The sequence below is a fragment of the Phascolarctos cinereus genome, unplaced genomic scaffold, assembly GCF_003287225.1.
Source record: "Phascolarctos cinereus isolate Bilbo 61053 unplaced genomic scaffold, phaCin_HiC Scaffold_3;HRSCAF=262, whole genome shotgun sequence".
Classification (NCBI taxonomy): domain Eukaryota; kingdom Metazoa; phylum Chordata; class Mammalia; order Diprotodontia; family Phascolarctidae; genus Phascolarctos; species Phascolarctos cinereus.
In genome coordinates, this window is record NW_027555736.1 from 70,473,016 (window position 1) to 70,493,480 (window position 20,465).

The window sequence follows — 20,465 nt, forward strand, 5'->3', positions numbered from 1 at the left end:
CCAAGCTATCTGAGGCAGCTAAGGGAAAAACACAGATTAAATAATTTCAAAGTTTCTTCTAGCTCTAGAAAGCTACTGATGTTAAATAAGTATTACAATTTGTTTTTGGGAAGCTAAAGCCCAAAGATACTAATTTATCGAAAGCTTTAAAGCGCATAACAGGAGATTGAGCAAGGGCCAAAACTTACACCCATGTGTACATATAAAATGGCCACACACACTCATGTATAGAAGATAAATAACAACATCGAAAATCATCAAGAGCTTAACCGCCATTGTTTTTATTTTTTTAATAGTATTCCTTATATGTACTAATACTAGAAGTTCACAGCTCTGTTTTCCTTGCCACTGGTTAATAAAAGGCATCTGTTTTACAAATTGTTGCAATACTTATCACTGGAAGGCAACACAATGGTTCAGATTGTGATGTTCTTCCACTAGGCCAAGGTGTCATGGAGTCACCCTAGTAAAAGTAACCACAATCACTATGGCATGAGTACAGGAAAGATACAAAGTTTTAACTGCTGCTTTACTTACTTCAGGTGGTGTTTCAAGTTAAAACCAGCATTGAATTTATTCAGAAAAGAGAATAAGGTAAAATCCCTGCTGTAATGGCTGGTATTTCCCTTCTATAAAAATTGATACTCAAGTCCCACTGTGTTAGCTTTGGCTGAGTTTATAATGATTCTATCAGTCAAGCTATCATTACAAACTCATTACTATTTAAAGTGCTTTGGGATTATGTGAAGTATGAAAGGTGTTATAGCAAACCAAATTCCATTCTACCTCATATCATTTTTATAACAGGAGTCTCCTGAGAAGAGAATATCTATTAATCTCTGAGTCCTGAATTTTGTGGTGCTGTTGAGAGAAGAATGACTTAATAATAAGATTAGAGCAAATATGAATAAATTCTTTTTGTATGTGGGGCACAATTTGGGATCCCATCAGATATTAGAAATCAGTGCTTTTTTCTCTTGGGCCATTCACTACTTCAGGGTTGTGACTTCTTCCTCTAACCTGCATTTCTCCATTAAGAATTCTGTAGACTTCTTTGGAATCTATGAAGTTTTGATATACTTTACGTTGCTCATCTGTCAAGCGGCAAAATAAGACCTAAAAAAAATCCATAAACACAAATAAGAATTTTCAAATTATCAAAGGAAAATGCAAATTAAAAATCTGAGTGAGATTGTACTGAGGTAAGCAAAAACGTTTACTTTTTTAAAAAAGACAACTTCAAAAGAAATACTACTAGCAATTTCCAAAATGTAAGCATCCAAAATTTTAGCTGCTTAGAAATGTCTTTAAATTTTAATAATGTAAAGATTTTAATTTCATTAATTTTATAAAATTATATTCAATTAGATAACAGAAATAGACATTTTTTTAAAAACCAGGATGCCATGACTGTACACTTAGACCATGAAGAAAAAACACAAATATTGCAACTGCTATATGTTGCTTAAATAGTTGACAAACACAGCTCATGGTTGACAACTTTCACAGTCTATTGGGATGTCTCTTAAAATTCCAAGTCCCTTATTCCATAAGACTCTGAGAAAGAGTATAATTAATATTTTTAATGTAAATATAATTTAAATAATTTTTGAAATCGTAGATCTTCTTCAAAATCTCAATTCAAGCTTTACTGTTTTTCCTGACTATCCCAAACCATACTAATCTCACCTTTCTTGAGACATGAGTTTCTCATCACATAGCAGAACAATTAGACACTTTTTAATTATTTTACAATTATTTCATGTATATTACTTGCTCAACTAGATTCTAAGATCTTTGAGGGCAAATGTTCATTTCTTTTTTCTCTTTTCCTTTTAACTTTAATTTCTCCTTCTATTTTTCTCTCTCCTTTTTCTCCTGAACATTTAAGCACCCTTATCCCGTCTTACTATATCTCCTATTTTGTTTCCTCCTTAACTCTCTCTTCTCATCTATTATTTGCAGTTTTTCTTGATGTTCTCTACCCCTTTTTCTGCTCTTTCACAATATTCTTGCTAGTTTCATAAGCATGTTTAAGTACATTTGTAACTATACAAATACTACTACATCATTCGGTCTCTATGAGAAAAGAGCCACAGTTCCTAGAGCCAGTCTTCACTGCTCCACTCTTTCTGTCTTGCAGAGTAGCCTGGGGAAGGAAGTTTTAGAACAGTGAATCTGGTTTTCTAAAATCTTGTTTGCTGGACCTAAAGCTCCTTATTTCATAGGATTTTTGTAGAAGGGAAAAAGTTAACAGAAGCGCTTTGGGGTAGAGGTATAGGAGAGGCCAACAAGGGCTACTAGCTGGTTGTGGCTGCCAGACTACTCTTCTGGCTATACAGGAAAGGAAGAAGTGAGACAAGTCTAGAGGCAATGAGCTGTTAACAGTAAAAGTTTATGTAACTAGCTTTAAAATATCCAAAACTAGTATAATATTCCTTTCTGTAACCTAAAATTTCAAAAAAGAAAGTCTCTGATGCATACAGCTATTTTTCTTTTAAAAATTCTTCATGTCATCCTTTCATGCTTTATAACTCTGTCCATGACTCTAAAGAAAGGTGTTCTTTTCTCCAAGCTTATTTGATTTCAAAATGTCTTTTCTAGATTTGTTGTTCTTAGAGAAGCATCTCTACAACAACCCCATCTTTCTCGCTTAGCCAGGGATTTTTAAGCTCTAACCCTCTAGGTAGAAGAACCTCATCCCTTTCCTTTACCATTTTCTCTACTTGGCTTCTGAGTGTATTCTGAAAAAGCCACAGGCCACTGAGGAACATGGCCTCACTTCCCCATGTCAACCTTCCCCCAGGCGCCACGAGGTCTTGCTCCTTTACCTGCACCCTCTTACTTCCATTTTTTCTTGAAGTCGTTTCACCCCCTGGTTTGCTTACTTTGGTAAAGTTTATTCAATTAGAATCAACTGCTAATTTCCCCCAGCAACTGCTTTCAAGAGCACACAATTTTAAATACTCTCCTAACAAAAAAGCAGAGTTCACTTTCAATTTTGTACAGATAAAGATTCATCTGGAAAACAGTGATATAAAATACAATTCCATATAATTCTACATATTCCATATAATTCCAATAAGGTATAATTCCATTAAGATATAATTGAGATATGTGAATGAGCTATTTAAAGTGGTTACAGGTTAAACTATTTAGCAATGTGTAGTCATATTAGAGTTGAATGAAACATGTACATTTGACTTAGGAATGTTTTGTTTAAAAAAAAATAAAATACTATAGCATTTCAGTTTTACAAACCTGCTCATTTTTATCTGGCAATGAAAGGCTCATTTTCACATCTGACTTCATTCTACGCAGTAGGTATGGGTTTATGGCATCTCGTAAAACACACGCACATTTATAAGCAGTTTTAACCTTTAATAAAGGAAAAAAAGAGAAAAAATCATTATAGTTAGTATCATCACTACCCTCCAACAATTGTTTTCAATAGAAACGATTTATTAAGTCAATAATATTAAAAAAGTTATATAATCATAAAATGGCATAATGGTTTCCAAAAGGCTTTCTCAAATTTAGGGTAGTATGCAAATTAATATGTGTGAAGGAATTTGTTTAATTAACCAAAAATGCATGGAAATAATGGCATAATTTGTGCTATTATATTTTTGCACTTTGCAAAAAGACTCTAAAATCAAAGTTTTATATGGTAATAAGAAAAGTTCTACAGAGGAAAAACTCCTTTTAAATGAATCTTTGCACATTATTTTATAATTGACCAAAAGCTAAAATAGAACTGTTAATCTACAAGACAGAAGATCAAAAGGTAATACCAGTAGCAGGCTGAAGCCAGGGAAGCTACCAGACAATAAGCAAAGATGACTGCCCACCTGAGACTATGAAAATAAGTTCAAGAAAATCCCTGTGATCAGAAAAACAAAAGGCTATTCTGGCCTTAAAGGGAGCATATGGTTCTGTAATGGATCACAGCTACATGAGATGGGTATTAAATATAGATAATGGCTTAAAAAACACATAACACAGAAAAAAGAACACCCACTCTTAATTCACTTAAAAGCAAGGAATTCAATAAATTATTGATATATTTTTGAAAAATCTAAATTGGCTCTCTAGTTTAGTAGATTACCAGTCAGTGGAACAGGAAGAACCTCAACTAGAGTTCAAGTGTCTGAAACATGGCTTTACAATTCAAGATAACAACAAACTTCAAAGTAAACATGGAAAAGTTACACAAAAGAAAATACTTATAAGCAACCCCAAGAACAGTTCATACAAGTCCTTTGCTATCTGTTCAATTTTTTTAATTGGGGGGAAAATAGCTAATGCCAAACTTTCCAAATAAACGGGGAATCTGTATTTTTATGTCTCTTCATTCAACATGTCATTTATTCATTAATGAGGATTTTAAGCTAAAATCAAGGCTCAATATGTCTTAGTTACTGGAATTAGTAATATGTCACTGTCACTCTAAGGAAGACTTCTGTTAATTCTTCTCTTTGTTTCTCCAGAGATATAGAGTATGAATCATAAATAAATATAATTTCATTTGTATTTCCTGTGTGACGTAGTGTTAAGAGCACTAGACTGAAAAGTAGATGAACTCAGCTCTAGTCCACTCTACATGACCTTGCACAAATCATTAAGTCTTTTTGACTTTTAAGTTCCTTCATTTGTTAAATGAGGGCCTGGATAAGATACTGTCTAGGGGCCTTTCTAGATCTAAAATTCTACAATTCTGTGTCTTTAAATAGTTTCTGATGATGCATAAGGAGGTTATAAAAAAAGTTCTTAAAGATAAACTACTTATTTTAAAAACTAGGCCTGAAAATACCTGAATTATTTTTTTTTAAAAAAACGTCCAAATTCTTTTGCTAGCTCTCTACACAGAAATCTTTATTCCACTTTTTTTTTTGGGGGGGGGGGGATATGCTCTTATCCCTGCTTCTGTTCCCCTCCAATATTTTATGAAAGCATTAAAGATAATTCAGTTCCTATTAAGGAGAAGTAGATGTTCTCTAAGAGAGGAATAGTAAAGAAAAGTAACACAGAGTGAGGAAGTCCTGAGTTCAAGTCCCATCTCTGATGCGTTCTGGCCATGTGACCCTGGGCAAACTCATTTAAGTTCTCAGTGCCCTTAGCAGAGGAAGTACCAATCTGCATTTATTTGTAAAGGGAACTTCTCTTCAGCAGTTCCCCAATACCAATGAAATACAGTTCTAGTCCCTATCTGCTGTGTTCCTCATACTGAGAGGCAGCACTGAGTAGTGAATTAATGCTAATGGATAGGGACAGCCTTAGAGTCAAAAAGGCCTGGAGTCAAGTACTGCCTCTGACACTTACTGATTCTGTGTTCAGTCGCCCAGGCAACTCTCTAAGACTCTTAATTTACAGATGAGCTGTGGATCTCAATATAGGAGTATAGGGGACTGAGACTTTCCTATATTGCCAAAGTAACAAATCCACTGCCTCCCCTCCCCACCCCACTTCACCCCATGCCTCAACTGTTTCCAAATACTTATTATTTTAGTTTTTCTTTTTCTTAATATCTAAATGAAGTTTCAAATACTCATTTTGAATTTAAAAACCTATTATGCTAAAACATTTTCACTATTTTATCTAATGCCAATTCAAAGGCTTAAAATTTTTAGCTTATCCCTCCTCTGATTACTTGAAGTGGCAAAACTTAATTTTAAATATTAAAATCTTAGACTGTAAATTAAGTACCAAAATAAACCAAAATGGAATATATACTTCTTACCAACAAGAGAAACTATCTTCTTTAAGTTAGTTGCTATAAACTCTATAAATATCTGTTACCTGGATAACTTACCTGTACAGGAGAAGCATTTGAATACCCCCCCATGGTAATCGGAACAGAAAATTGTTCCATGAACACTGGCAACGTTCCCAATTTTCCCGGGAAGACAAAGTCAAAGAGAGACCATAGTTCTTTGAGGTTATTTTGCATAGGAGATCCAGACAAGATAATCCGATGAGGAGTACGGAACTGTAAAAGAGACAAAAATAGTTGCATTAAAGGAAATATAATTTCATTTTCCTAAAGTTATATTTTAATACACATCCATATCATTTCCTAAAGAATATTCCCACATACTAAATTTGTGCCACTGAATACCAACTTGGGTCTTTCTCAATATGAAAATTCTGCTACTATAATTAAAGATTCCCAAATAATACAAAAATCAGAAAATAAAAAGAATAAGGTACTCATTTTTAGCTAAATTTGGCTGTAATCTGAGCTAAATGAAATTGAAAGTGAGATCTGTCCATTCTACAACAGAAAAGCAAAAATAGTGATAATTTGATAATAACAAAAGGTTTAAACATATCCAGCATTTTCTAATCATTATGCATCAGCAAATGGAAAAATCTTTAGTGAGTTATAAGTAGGTTCAACTTATCACCAATGATGACTTACAAAAGAAAAAATATATATATATATGTACACACACACACACACAGATATACAGATACAGATATATAGATATAGATATCAAGGTAACTGCAGCAAATGTGAAGAATAAGTGACAGCCTGAGAGTTTCATTGGCTGCACAAAACATTAAAACCACTGAAAAGACTCCAGAACTTAGGGATATACTCCATGGATTTATAGCTAGGAATCACAAAGGATGAGAAGGTTTGGGCACACTGTGATCTACACCAGTGGAGAAAGTACCTAATCCACATGTATAATTTATATGAAGTATTTTAAGTACAGTATGAAAGCACAGGAAGGATTCTGCTGTCTGGCAGAACATCAGCCAAAGTCGATGAGTTGTTTGAATGAACTATAATGCATCCCCGGGCCTGGAGTCAGGAAAAACTGCATTCAAATCTAGCTTCAGACACGTATTAGCTGTGTGACCCTGGGCAAGTCACTTCACCCTCTTTGCCTCCATTTCCTCATCTGTAAAATTAGCTGGAGAAGGAAATTGCAAACCACTCCAGTTTCTTTACCAAGAAAACCCCAAATGGGATTACAAAGAGTTGGACAGAACTGAAACAATGAACAAATGTGAAATACCCTTTGTATCATTTTAAAGGCTATACCTGTTTGCAAGCAAGTGTAACTGCAGCATTTGGGTTTCGGATTTTGTGTCCCTCATCCAAGATCACATAATGCCAGTCATGATTGTTAATGTTATCTTGCATCAATCGAATATAGGAATATGAAGTAATTAAAATTCCATGACATCTTGCAATTTCTCGGATGAGTTTCACCTAAAACAGCAATAAAAAGTTCCTGTAAATTTATTACCAGGAGTCATATTAAATAAGAATGATCCTACAATGATCTTTCATCCTAAAGATCCCAAAACACTTCATGAATGTGTATACAGTGTACTAATTATATGTTTATTAGAATTGACAATTTACTCAGCACTTACTTTATTATATAGAACCAACATTACCCCATAGACCAACAATTAAAATGAGATTAATACAACCATAAAAAACTCAAGATAAGACTAGAAAACTTATCACATGTGACAAAGCAGTTTTCATCTCTTCAAAATGTTCTTTGCTTTTAACTTCACTGGACTTAAGGACACAATGTCAGGAGAAAGGTAATAACAAATAAAAGAGAACAGCAAGTTTCCAGAAGGAATTCAAAGAGCCCTGAATAGTCAAAAGAGGTAAAATATATCAAGTCACTTCAATTCAAGAAACATTTATTAAGTGTTTATGTGCAAGATATTTGGAAAAAAAGAAAAAGATACAATTCTTGCCTCAAAGTAATCAGGATCTTTCTTTTCCTACAGCTTTTGCAAGGTGAACTATGGTATTTTAATGTTTCTGTATAATATCTAACCTGGCAGGGCTACTCAAGTCAATATTACACAGAGTAGAGCAATAATTTGGACTAATTAAGATGTACTAAGTTTAATTTATCACAGTTTTATTACTTTACAATACATATGGTAATGGTGAACCAGACTAGTGTCAACTTCTAATTCATAAATTTTAAATTAGTGTAATCAGAATTAAGTTTCAGTACTAGACATCAGAAAACAGTGTTATCTTCCTAGTGTACTAAAATTGGGGAAATCACCACCATTATAACCTAAAAGTAGAAGGGAAAGGAAAGGAATGATCAGCCGGGCTCAGACACGCACTAAGACCTGCCATGTCTTTTTCTCTCTATTTCATGATCCTCCTCCAGCCCCACTCCCACCCTCCTGTCTGACTTTGGAGGGAAAAGGTGGAAGGTACAAGTCACTAGAGCATTATCAGATCTCCCACAATAACATTTACATTTTAATTATACTTCCTCAAATAAGTGTAGGATATATTTAGAGTTCTGATCCCTACATTCTAGTCAGACAAGTGATCTTTTGGGTATGATCCTCCTACTAAATACATACTTACAGTTCAAAGTCAAGTTCATTTGTCTGTAGTAGAGAATGATGTATATTAACACAAAAGATACATCAATCAAAGTAGCTAAGTCTTTCACAGCTCATCATAATCACAATATTGCTTTTACTGATTACAATAATCACCTGGTTCTGCTCACTTCACATCAATTCATACAGGTCTTCTCTGGTTTTTCTGAAATCACCCTCACAATTTTTTACAACACAGTAGTATTCCACCAAAATCACATACCACCACTTGTTTAGCCATTTCCCAACTGATAAATATCTCCTCCATTTTCAATTCTTTGCCACTACAAAAAGAGCTGCTGTAAATATTTTTGAACCTACAGGTAGGTCTTTTCTCTCCTGATTTCCTTTGACCTCTTTGGAATATAGACCTAGTAGTGGTATTATTGAGTCAAAGGGTTTGTACAGTTTGATAGCTCTTTGGGTTTAGCTCCAAATTGTTCTCCAGAACAGCTGGACCAGTTCACAACTCCACCAATGGAGCACTGGTGTCCCTATTTTCCCACATCTCATCCAGAATGTCATTTTCCTTTTCTGTCATGCTAGCCTTTCTAATAGGTATTAGATGGTACCTAAGAATTGTTTTAATTTGCACTTTTCTAATTAGTGACTTAGAGTATTTTTTCATATAACTATTAATAGCTTTGATTTCTCCTTGTAAAAACTGCCTGTTCATATCCTCTGACCACTTGTTAATTAGATTAAGGATCTTATTTCTTTTTTTTTTTTTTTTTTGGCTAGGCAATGGGGTTAAGTGACTTGCCCAGGGTCACACAGCTAGTAAGTGTTATGTGTCTGAGGCTGGATTTGAACTCAGGTACTCCTGAATTCAGGGCCGGTGATCTACCCACTGTACCACCTAGCTGCCCCCAAGGCTCTTATTTCTATAAATTTGGCTCACTTCCCTATTTATTTGAGAAGAAAGGCCTTTATCAGAGGAACCTGCTCTAAAAGTTTTTTTCCCTGTTTCTCTCTAATTTTGGCTGCAATGGTTTTGTTTGTGCAAAAAACCTTTTAATTTCATGTAATCAAAATTATCCATTTTACTTTCCACGATCCTCTGTATCTCATTTGGTCATAAAATTTTCCCTTATCCACAGATCTGACAGATAAGTTATTCCATGTTCCCCTAAAATGTTTAAGATTATACCCTTTATGTCTAAATCATGTACCCATTTTGACTGTATCATGGTATGCAGCGTGAGATATTGGTATGGTTGAAATATGCCTAGTTTCTGCCAGATTGCTTTCCAGTTTTCTCAGCAGCTTTTGTTGAATAATGAATTCTTGACCCAAAAACCTGGATCTCTGGGCTTACCAAACACTAGATTACTATAGTCTAACATTTACTTTCAATTATTTTATGGCTGTTTGTTCCAATTAAATTGCTGTAGTCATGTATATTTGTTTTTCTAGCTCTACTTACTTTGCTCTTCATCAGTCCATGTTGTTTTTCCATGTTTCTATGATAAACTTTAAATGCCAAATAGGACTTGACATTAGATCCTAGAGATAACAGGGTACCTCTGGAGTTTACTGAGTAAGGTAGTGATACAGTGTGTTACACCTGTACTTCTGGAATATCCCTGAGGCATAAAAATCACTGCCTGACAGTGGAATGGCAGATATGTGAGTGGAGAGAAAGAGAATGGATGCAAGAGATATTGTGCAGACAGAATTAAATCTTGCCCTTTCTATCTTCACCACCTCTCCTTTAAAACTCTTCTCTCCACACCCACAGCCTCTACCCTAGTTCAGGCTTTCATCATTTCTCAGACTATCACATAGTCTTCTAATTGGTCTCCCTCCTTCACAAATCTCTCTCTCTCTCCCTCCAATCCTTTACCAGCCACCAGTTTTTCAGACTTATTTTTTAGACATCTGGCTATATTATTAGTGATTCCTCACAATAACAATTGTTACTTTCAGTTTACAGATGAGAAAAGTGATGCTATTAAGTTCTAAGACTGAATTAAGATCATAAAATAAAACCAGGGGAGAGTAACTTGACTTGAATGATAGTCAGTGGACAAAACATATAATTTAACTTCACACCTTCCTTTTCTTAAAATTCCCACACTTTTAGGGCATCCATCACGTGCTTCAGTTTCTAGAGGGCAAAAAAATGCTCCAGATTGCTCACCAACTCTAACTTTCATGTTCTTTTGGTTCCCATCTCTACCAAAGTATTCAGAGAAGAACAATGGTGTTTATAAGTCATTATGGCACGTCTGGACAGCGCAGCAGATGAAAAATAAGGAAAACAGAGGACTTCCACAACATTTCCAAACTGCTGAAATAAAAATGTATGTATATACAGAGCCACAAGAAGATGAATATCTTTTAAACTGTTTTCATGCCTCAAAGAATGGCAGGTATTAAATCAGAATTCAGGTATACACATATAAGTTATAGCAGGAAATGATGTTGCCTCTCAAAAAGTTCATAACCATTTTCTTATCCATCTCTAGTTAACTAAAATAAATTCCTCAGTGTTGGCTTTTGAGAAATATATATTTTCCCATTACAATCACAAGGAAATCCAACAAATATGCAAACTAAAATTACATTTTCTTCTCCTCCCTCTCGTGCCCCTCCTAAAAAGCAGCATAAACACTGCTCTCAGTTAAAACACAATCTCTAAGGGCATTAACCACATTTTGGAGTGGAAACACTTCAAACTTCACTTGATTCAATCCCAGTATTCTCCAATAGTATGGAACTAGAGTCTCAATAATAGTATATTGCCATAGACATTTCTATCCAAACACGTAAGACAAATCATCTCGGGCGATTTCAAATTAAAAGCTTGTAAAATATGTAACCTCTCCTAGTTTTTGCAATTAATAGGGTACATCTGCAATTATCCTGACTTCCTGAATGCAGTGCCGTTGTCATTAAAAGATGTCTTGTGAAAGCGCTGCTGTTATTATGGAGGCTCAGGAGACCAATCCCTCCTAGAGGGCAAACAGTGGACTGGTAGAAAACAACAGCCATAAATCACATTGTCAGGTAGCAGAGAGAACAGGAGTGAAACATCGGCACATGAAGGCCATTCACTGTAAACACAGCACAGCAGCTTCCCAGTCAGGATTTACTGAACCTGTAATTAATTAAAATTTCCTTCAAGCTAAATCTTTAATAAACAAGGATTTGTGCTGACAATGAAGAAAAAAGTCTCCAGTTAACACAATTTTAACAATACAACTCACAAAAATATAAACACACCATTTCCTGTTTACCCTATCAGGCATACATTTACTCTTATTTAAGGTAACACAGGACAAGCAACACTCCACTATACTATCATCTGTTGGCAGGGAACATGATTGTTTTGCTTTGTTTTAATGCTTAGGTTATTTCAGAGAATGAGACTCTTTTGGATGTGGATTTGCTCACTTTTAGCCTGTTTTCTTTATAAGGCTCTAAAAATTATGTCTTTATGTTCTAGTATCTCAACCTGAACATAATGGTAACAAATGCAGGGTAATAGTTTAAGACACTCAGTAACAGCTGACTGTATTCCACTGTTTTTATTTAAGATCAAATAGTTATAGATGTAGATTTCAATTCGTTATTCATGAACGTTCGACATTTTACTCCTTACGAAACACTAAAAAATCTTATTTTGACCATTTCTCTTAATGTCTTCATTGATATTCTCACTATCTCATAATTAACCATTAAAACCAAGAGTCATCTTTAAATTAAAACTATGACATCCTTTTTTATACTTCTCTATATGGTATAATGAAATGCTTCAATAGTGGACAAAAGCTTTAAAATTATCTAAATGGCTTTACAAAATTACAAAGATAACCTAAGCAGGAAAAAACAGGAGGTTACAACGGATTATTAAATAACACACTGTATTGTTAGCAATCTTTTAATGTGTATATAAATTTTACTAAGATGGTAGGCTCCTTGAGGGAAGAAACTTCATATCATACTTCCTTACATCCAAAACGTCAAGTCTTAGGCATAGCAGGTACTCAATAAATATTTATTGATCAACTAGTGTATTAAGTCTTTCTGTTTTGGGAAAGGATTTAAATAAGAGTTAATTTGAAAGAGAAAAATTTCCCCACTAGATGCAGAATACCTGGTTTTTATACATTAAGGAGACTCAAGTAAAGAGTTTCAGAAAGTTATCTTAAGTTTGTTTTATTGAGGTAAAAAGAGTATCTGTTTATTGAGGTAAAAAGAGTATCTGTTTATTGAGGTAAAAAGAGTATCTGTTTTTCAACATGACTTCAGTTACATACAAAATCAATTCAATTGCTCTGTTAGTAGAGGGGAACATTAATGAAGACAATACAAAATAGAAATACAATAGTAAAACAACTTGGAACTAATAACGGATAATTTTGGAAAGAGTATGGGGGGGTGAATTTAGATATCTCTTGTTTCTCTAATACTTGCTCATTACATGATATCTTTTTTAAGCTCTCATACTGAACAAAACAGCAAGGATTTAGGTTAAGAAAAGAAATATAATCTGCTTTATGACAAAGAACAAATAATCTTGCATGAAAGAAATGTTTTAGTCTCTTTCTTTCCCAATCCTGTATGCCACAAATAGCTAAATATTGTCAAGCTGGAACAATGAGAAAATAATGAGATGCTTGTGTGCATAAATAGAAAGCTCAAGTGATGTGACCAGGTGAAGGCAGTCACTGGGTGATGAGTTTTGTTGGAAGCCCACAGCAGCTAGAAATAAAGTATAATTATACTTCATAAAGGAAAAATATATACACACAAGTAAATTTTACATGTAAAATATGTGCAAATTTATACATACACCTATGTATATATAGATGCATATCTACATATACTTAGATTAAAAAACAGAGCACAAGAGATTTATATGTAGGTAAAAGAAAGGAACAGAATAACAGATTATGTCCACGCCCCTAACTGTTGAAAAAAAATCAGAAACTTCCCGCATTTCTAAATGGGTGATAGGTTAATTGCTATGAGCAAACGGACATGATTTTAATACTACTGGTATTAAAAGAAGCCATGCATGAGTGTATTTATGAAACACTGCTTTCACTCGTGCAAATGCTAGATGGATCTGCTCCAGTTCTTTGAATAAACAGGCCTCACTTATGCAAATAATCAGCAGTTCAATTCAAAAGGCTAAGTCAATGTTATGGAAGAGTCAATGGCAAAGAGATATTACAAAAGAAAAACCAGTCAATCCAACTGAAAAAATAAAAGTTTTTTTTAAATAGCTTTGCTCAGGATTATACTATTGTTAGAAAGATACAAATGACAAATCCTTACAGCGTCTCTTTGGATACTTTCTCTCTTCCTCCCTGGATTTTTGTGAAACTGTTCAGTAGTGATGCTCCTTCTCTAATCAACCCCCATCAGTCACCTATACAAAATCATCATCCAAGTCCTTTCCGCTATTCACGGGTGCAGCCCAGGACTGGGTCCTAAGCCCATCTCATCTCCTCTTCTCTCTCTATACCCTCCCTCTTAAGTAGAACGCCAGCTCTCATGAATTCCACTACTATCCATCCAGCCTTCAAATCACCTGGCTCTCACCTCCCATCTCCGACTGCCTGCCAGGCAGCTCTGAACGGATGTGCCACAGGTACTTGCAAACTCGACATATCCAAAACATAATCTGTCTTGATCTTGCAATCACCTGTAAGTGCTCCATTTCCGATCTCATGAACTCTGAAATTCCCTTATGTGAACAAACTCTACAGCCATTAGGAATCTCCCTTTACCTTGCAACTCCTAACTCTGTTCTCTGTCCTCACCACAACTTGCAAGCCCTCCACCTTTCCCAGGTCATTGCCCTGAAATGGCCATACCAGTGGTGTCAACTTCAAACAGAAAGAGAGACCACCAAACCATTCAAAAGGACCCCTGTGAGCACACAATGACCTAAAAAAACCATATATGGATATTATCTATGCTTTATTCTATTTGTTGTTGTTGTTTTTGCTAAATATTTCCCATTTACATTTTAAGTTGGTTTGGACCTTACTCAGGAGTGTTGCTGCCTGTGGACCAAATGTTTGACACCTCTGGACTATACTTTCCTCCCTTCCCCATCTTGACCCCTTGGTGAACCACTTCGATTCTACACGGTCATCCCTTGCCCCCTCATCCTGTCACCTACAGCCTGCCAAGCCTCAGTCTTGGATTACTCTAACCAAATGCTGCCTTCACTCTTATTCACATGCTGCTGAACAATACTGGAGAAAATAATGACACAAAATCACATAAAAACGGTGCTGACAGGGTCCACTATAAGTTTGTTACAGAATCTTAACTGGGTCCTCCCTGCAGCAAAGCAATCCCTTTACACTCTCTCATCAATTCGCCATATGGTTCAAACCTTTCCATCCCTCCTCATGCTTCTCATAGCACCACCTCCTCACACTTTCTCAGCTGCAAACCTTGCTTCACAGTTCAAGGAAAACGTGGAGACCATTTGCTGAGAACCTCCTTTTATCCCCTCCTCCTCATCACACATTACTCAGATGCCTTCCATCACTCTCTCCTCCTTAATCCATCTCACATGAAGAGGTCACTCTTCTCCTTGTCAAATGATCCCATTTCATTCCAACTTCTCCAGCAGATTTCCCACTCTATTACTCCTACTCTCTCACTAAGCTTCAATCTCTCCCTGTCTACTGGTTGCTTCTCTACTTCTCATAAGCATGCTTGTTATATCTCACCCATCCCCCCAAAATCCTCACCTGATCTGTCCACCCTCACTAGTATCCTATATCTCTCCACCCTTTTGTGGCTAAACTCCCTGAAAAGATCATCTATAACTGTTGCCTATACTTCCTTCCCTCTAACTCTCATCTGAACTCTGCAGTTTGGCTTCCAAGCTCATCATTTAGCTGACACTGCTCTCTCCAAAACGACCAATGAGCTGCCAAAGTTACCAACTACCAAATCGAACGGACTCTTGGTTCTCATCTTTCTTGACTCATCTGTGGCCTCTGGGACTGCTAATGACCCTCTTCTCTTCTTTTTCTTCTCTTCTTTCTAGGTTTTTTTGTACTGTTCTCTCCTGGTTCTCCTTCTACCCTATCTGACTGCTCTTGCTCAGTCTCCTTTGCTGAGTCTTCAAACTACATCTGCTAAAATAGAGTATAGCCAAGGCTATGCTATTCTCTTCTTCCTCCATGCTATTTTGTTTGCAGCCTCATTAGCTCTCATGAATGCAGATGATTCTCAGAACTATTTGTCTAGCCCTAATCTCTCTCTCATCCTCCAATATCCTATCTTCTTCTGCCTATTAGACATCTCAAACCAAATGTCCCACAGACATCTTCAATTCAACATGTCCCAAACGAAATGTTAATACACTTAATACATCTTTCTCCCCTAACTCTCCCTCTTCCTAATTTCCCCATTATGGTTGAGGGTACCACCATCTGCCCAAGATGCTTATCCTTGCAACCTCGATGTCATTTTCAACTTCTCACTCTGTGTGTGTGTGTGTGTGTGTGTGTGTGTGTGTGTGTGTCTCTCTCTCTCTCTCTCACACACACACACACACACACACACACACACACACTCATCTCCAAAGTAGATGCCAAATTTAGTTTTCAGGAGAAAGAGAAGGGGAGGAAGGATTAGGGCAGGGGTGAGGACCCTGCAACCTCCAGGCCACGTGGCCCTCTAGGGTCTCAAGTGCAGCCCTCTGACTGAATCCAAACTTCACATAACAAAGGCCCACACTTGAGGACCTAGAGTGACACATGTGGCCAAGAGGCCACAGGTTCCTCACCTGTGGATTAGGGAAAGGAGCTGAGAAGTCCCATAGACACAAAAATTGTCCAGGATGCTTTCAAGTGAGTTTAAAAAAGAACTTTTTTTTTTTACAAACCTCATTTCTTTTTGAAACTAAAGTCCTATTTATATACTAAATATTAATAAGGCAGATGTAGTAAAGAGTTAGCAAAACCTAGTGAAAATAGTTGATTTCAGTCATATGTTTCTCAACATCGAAAAATATTAAAGAGATCTTTTCATTGGACACTTTCCCTTCAAATTTACAAATTCAAATGGGTGTACTTGTGACAAAAAGTCCACAATGAACGTATATTCTGGAAATAATATTACTTGAAAATGTTTAATTATATACCTATTTACTAAATTAGATTAATTTGTAATCTAATACTTTTTATAACATAGCTATTAACAAAACTATAAATGGGTACAGTCTGACCATGGAATTAGACAATCCAAGTTTGAAAGGATAAAAGAGCAATTAAAAAACAAGAATATAACAGAGCCACTACTCTATTAGCACAATTTCCAATGCAGTATATTGATTTTCTTCAATAACTGAACAGAAATGTTTATTACAGACATTTCAATCAACAAATACATAGCATTTTATTCAATTGCTATTTTTGCAATCCAGATTTTGTTAACACTTCTTCAGTATAGAAGCAAATTTAATAATTCAATAAGCATTTTTAATGCACCTACTATGTGCAAGGTACTAGGTATAGAAAAGTAAAAATGAAATAGTTCCCAAAATTAAGGAAGTCATATCCTACTGGAAGGATAATACATCTACACAGGTAAATAAATACCAAGAAATCTCAGTGAGGTGCGAGGAAGCACTAACAATGGAAGGTTCCTGTAGGAGATGACAACTGAGCTAACCCCTGAAGGAAAGAAGGAATCAGAAGAGGTGAAGGTTATGAGGGAGAGTATTTCAGCCATGAAGGACAACCTGTTCAAAGACACAGAGAAGATGGAATGCCATGTACAGAGATCAGCAAACAGGCTAGTCTGTCTAGAGTATACAGTGTTTGAGGGAAAATAATGTGAAATAATTACAGAATCTGGTAAGCTAATGCAAGATGGCAAAGGACTTCAAATGCCAAGCAAAAGAGATTGTCTTTTATGCTAGAGGTAATAAGGAGCCACCAAAGATTCTTCCTCAGAAAGTTACACGATCAAACCTGTGCTTTAGGAAGATCATTTCAGCTGTGCTGAGGAAGATGCATGGGAGAGGGAAGACACTGGGACCAGAAGACCAATTAGGAGACTATTACAATTATTCAAACAAAAGATGATGAGGGCTTTAACTACAGTGCTGGTCACGTGAATGAAGACCGGGATGAGTGAGAGAGATACTGTAGAAGGAGAACTGATAAGACATTAGAATCAATTAGAAGGAGGATAGGGGTGGGAGGTGTAGTAGAAAGGGAAGAAACAACAAAAGTTAAATCTGGGTGACTGGAAGGACTGGAGTGCCCTCTCCTCAAACAGGGAAGACAGAAGGAAGGGTAAGTTTAAAGAAAAAGATAAGTTCTGTTTTTAACATGCTGAGTTCAAGTTGTCTCTATAATATTCAGGTGAAGATGTCCACTGGGTAGTTGAGATGGGACTGAAACTAATAAGAGAGATAAATGTTGCATTGATTTGGGACTAATCTTCCCAGAATGATACTTCAAACCCAAGGGAGATAATGAGAGCACTAAGAGAAAAAGACTAGAGAGGGAGAAAAAAAATTTCCAGAACAAAGCCTTGAGGGTAAAACCATACGTAGGGCTGAAAGATTGATGATGCTACAACAAAGCAGACAGAAGAACACTCAGGGAGAGCCAGAAAAGTGTAACATAATGAAAACCCATGGAAGAATGAATTAATGATAAAGCATTTAAGTTATTACTATATACCAGATATACCAGGCATTAAGCGCTAGGGATGCAAATACAAAAAAGCAAGGCAGTCCTGGTCGTCAAGAAGGGCAAATTCCATTGGGATTTGTCGTAATCCATTAGATTTTGAGCTCCTGGAGAGCAGGGATTGTCTTTTGTCTTTCTTTGTATCCCCACCACTTAGCAAAGTAGGCACTTAATAAAAGCTGAATTAATGACTCTAAAGCAGGCCAGACACTCTATTACTCAGTCTGCTCACCCATACAACAGACATATTAAAAATTCCCAAAAAAGTACTGGAGACAATAACAAGCATAATTTTAAGCAATCTGAAAATATCAGTTTTCTAAGGATCAAAATATAAAAATATAAAACACAATAATAAAAATTTAGAGTATATATTTGTTTCAGAAACCTACAAATGAAAGAAGTCATATAAGTAAAATCAAAGGACTTAAATTGGGAAACCAAGAAATCTTATATTAATATCAACATTACCTTTTTGTTTGCATATGATCCAGTTTCATGTAAAATTGCAACTCTAAATGGAGGCCACCAAGTATGAAATTCTCTCACCCACTGATGCATTACTGTTGTTGGACATACAATTACAGCTGGACCCAATCCCTCAAATCTAAAATAAAAACATTTAATTAGAAAACATTGTTGTGAAATAAATATAGTAAAGGTGTTGGATTAAAAACAGACCTAACAAGTTAAACTAAAAAAATACTGACTATGGAAATTGATTGTCATTTTCTTTAATGAAAAAAAAATCTATTGGGTTAAAACATGATGAAAGGGAAATACCTACAGCTCCCATCACTAAGCAGTTAATGGATGCAGGTGTCAATATAGAAAAAAATTGAATAAAGCTCTTCTTTAAAGTTTTTATGGTATAGAAGTATCTTATCTAGACACAAAAAGATGGTATAATGAATAAAAAGAAAACCAAACAAACATACTTGACAAAAACCTTTTTTTCTTATTTATTATATAGGTATATGTGGCTTTGCACAGAACAATTGTTGTTCAGTCGTTTTGCAGTTCTATCTGACTCTTCATCACCCCATTTGGGATTTTCTTGGCAAAGATACTGGAGTGGTTTGCCATTTCCTTCTCCAGCACATTTGATAGTGTCAAAACCTACTGAGGAAACTGAGGTAAACAGGGTTAAGTGACTTACCCAGGATCACTCTGCTAGTAAGTATCTGAGGCCAGATTTGAACTAAGGAAGATGAATCTTCCTGACTGAAGGTCCAAAGCTCTACCCACTGCTCCATCTAGCTGCATAAATCATAGTTGGCATTTATAAAGCACTTTAAAGTCTCACAAAGTGCCTTTACATACATGATTTCATTTGATCTTCACATCAACCCTTAAGGGAAAGTACTACTATGATTCTCCCCAATATTATCCGTGGGTGAGAAAACTATGTTTCAAGGGGCAAAAGGGTCACAGATAGTGTGAGTGAATGGATTCAAACTAAGAACTCTCCTGACCCTAAATCCAGCATCGCTTTCTACACCACACTGCCTCTGATAAATAATACATTAGGCTCTAAATAACTGAATATTCAAGATGACTGAAATTCACTGCCTTCAACAATAATTCAGGAAACATTAAATACTTATCACCTGCAGACTACTTTGTTAGATACTCAGAATACACAGTCCCTTTCCTTAAGAAGCTTCGATCTTTATATACAACTAAATGCAAAGTAACTTTAGGAAACAGTAGAGAGAGCCCTGACACTTTTGAGGCTCAGGAGAGATCTATAGGAAGTGCACCTGAGCTGAACCTTGAACAAAGCTTGGGATGCTAAGCACTCTTCAGAGGGCTAAGAGGAAAATGTGAGGAGGGAGGGATTCCAGGAATAGAAGCATATTGTACAAAGGAGAAGAGGGCAGGTTTGCAACAGCACAAGAAGAGTAAAGAAGTTAAAAAAAAATACAGGATGAAGGTAATTTGTTAATAACAACAGATCTACTCAAACTTTTTTTAATATAAATTTATTTTTAGTTTTCAATATTCACTTCCACAAGTTTTTGAGTTCCAAATTTCTCACCCCTCCCCCGACCCCAAGATGGCATGCATTCTGAATACCCCCTCCCCTGGTCTGCCTTCTCTTCTATCTCTCCCCCCTCCCTTCTCTTATCCCCTTCCCCTTCTATTTTCCTGTAGAGCAGGATAGACTTCTGTACCCCATTTCCTGTTACTCGAACTTTTTTTAAAAAAAGCTTTTTTAAGAGTTTTTTTTTTTAAGAGGCAGAGTGAAGGAGGATTTGCCTTACAGACATGGTAAAGAGCCTATGAAAAAAAGCATGGAGACAGGAAACGGCACATCAAGTTTAGAAATAACTAATATGCCAAAAGTGAATAAAGAAGGAATTATGTGAAATAAGACTGCAA

At 35.8% G+C, this 20,465-nt stretch overlaps 1 protein-coding gene across 5 annotated transcripts in view; it reads right to left on the reverse strand.

The window, feature by feature from the left end:
- Positions 1-20,465, reverse strand: part of ERCC6 (ERCC excision repair 6, chromatin remodeling factor) — a 106,464-nt gene that overhangs the window by 25,007 nt on the left and 60,992 nt on the right. For all 5 annotated transcript variants that reach the window (XR_013485217.1, XM_020996886.2, XM_078150909.1 and 2 more), the window contains exons 8-12: positions 18,552-18,687; positions 7,055-7,225; positions 5,813-5,989; positions 3,262-3,378; positions 1,021-1,116 (exon numbers count right to left, since the gene is read on the reverse strand). Coding sequence is in view for 4 of the 5 variants with exons in the window: in XM_020996886.2 (XP_020852545.1) it covers positions 1,021-1,116; positions 3,262-3,378; positions 5,813-5,989; positions 7,055-7,225; positions 18,552-18,687 (697 nt within the window). In the remaining variant the exon portion in view is untranslated. The remainder of the gene's footprint in view (positions 1-1,020; positions 1,117-3,261; positions 3,379-5,812; positions 5,990-7,054; positions 7,226-18,551; positions 18,688-20,465) is intronic.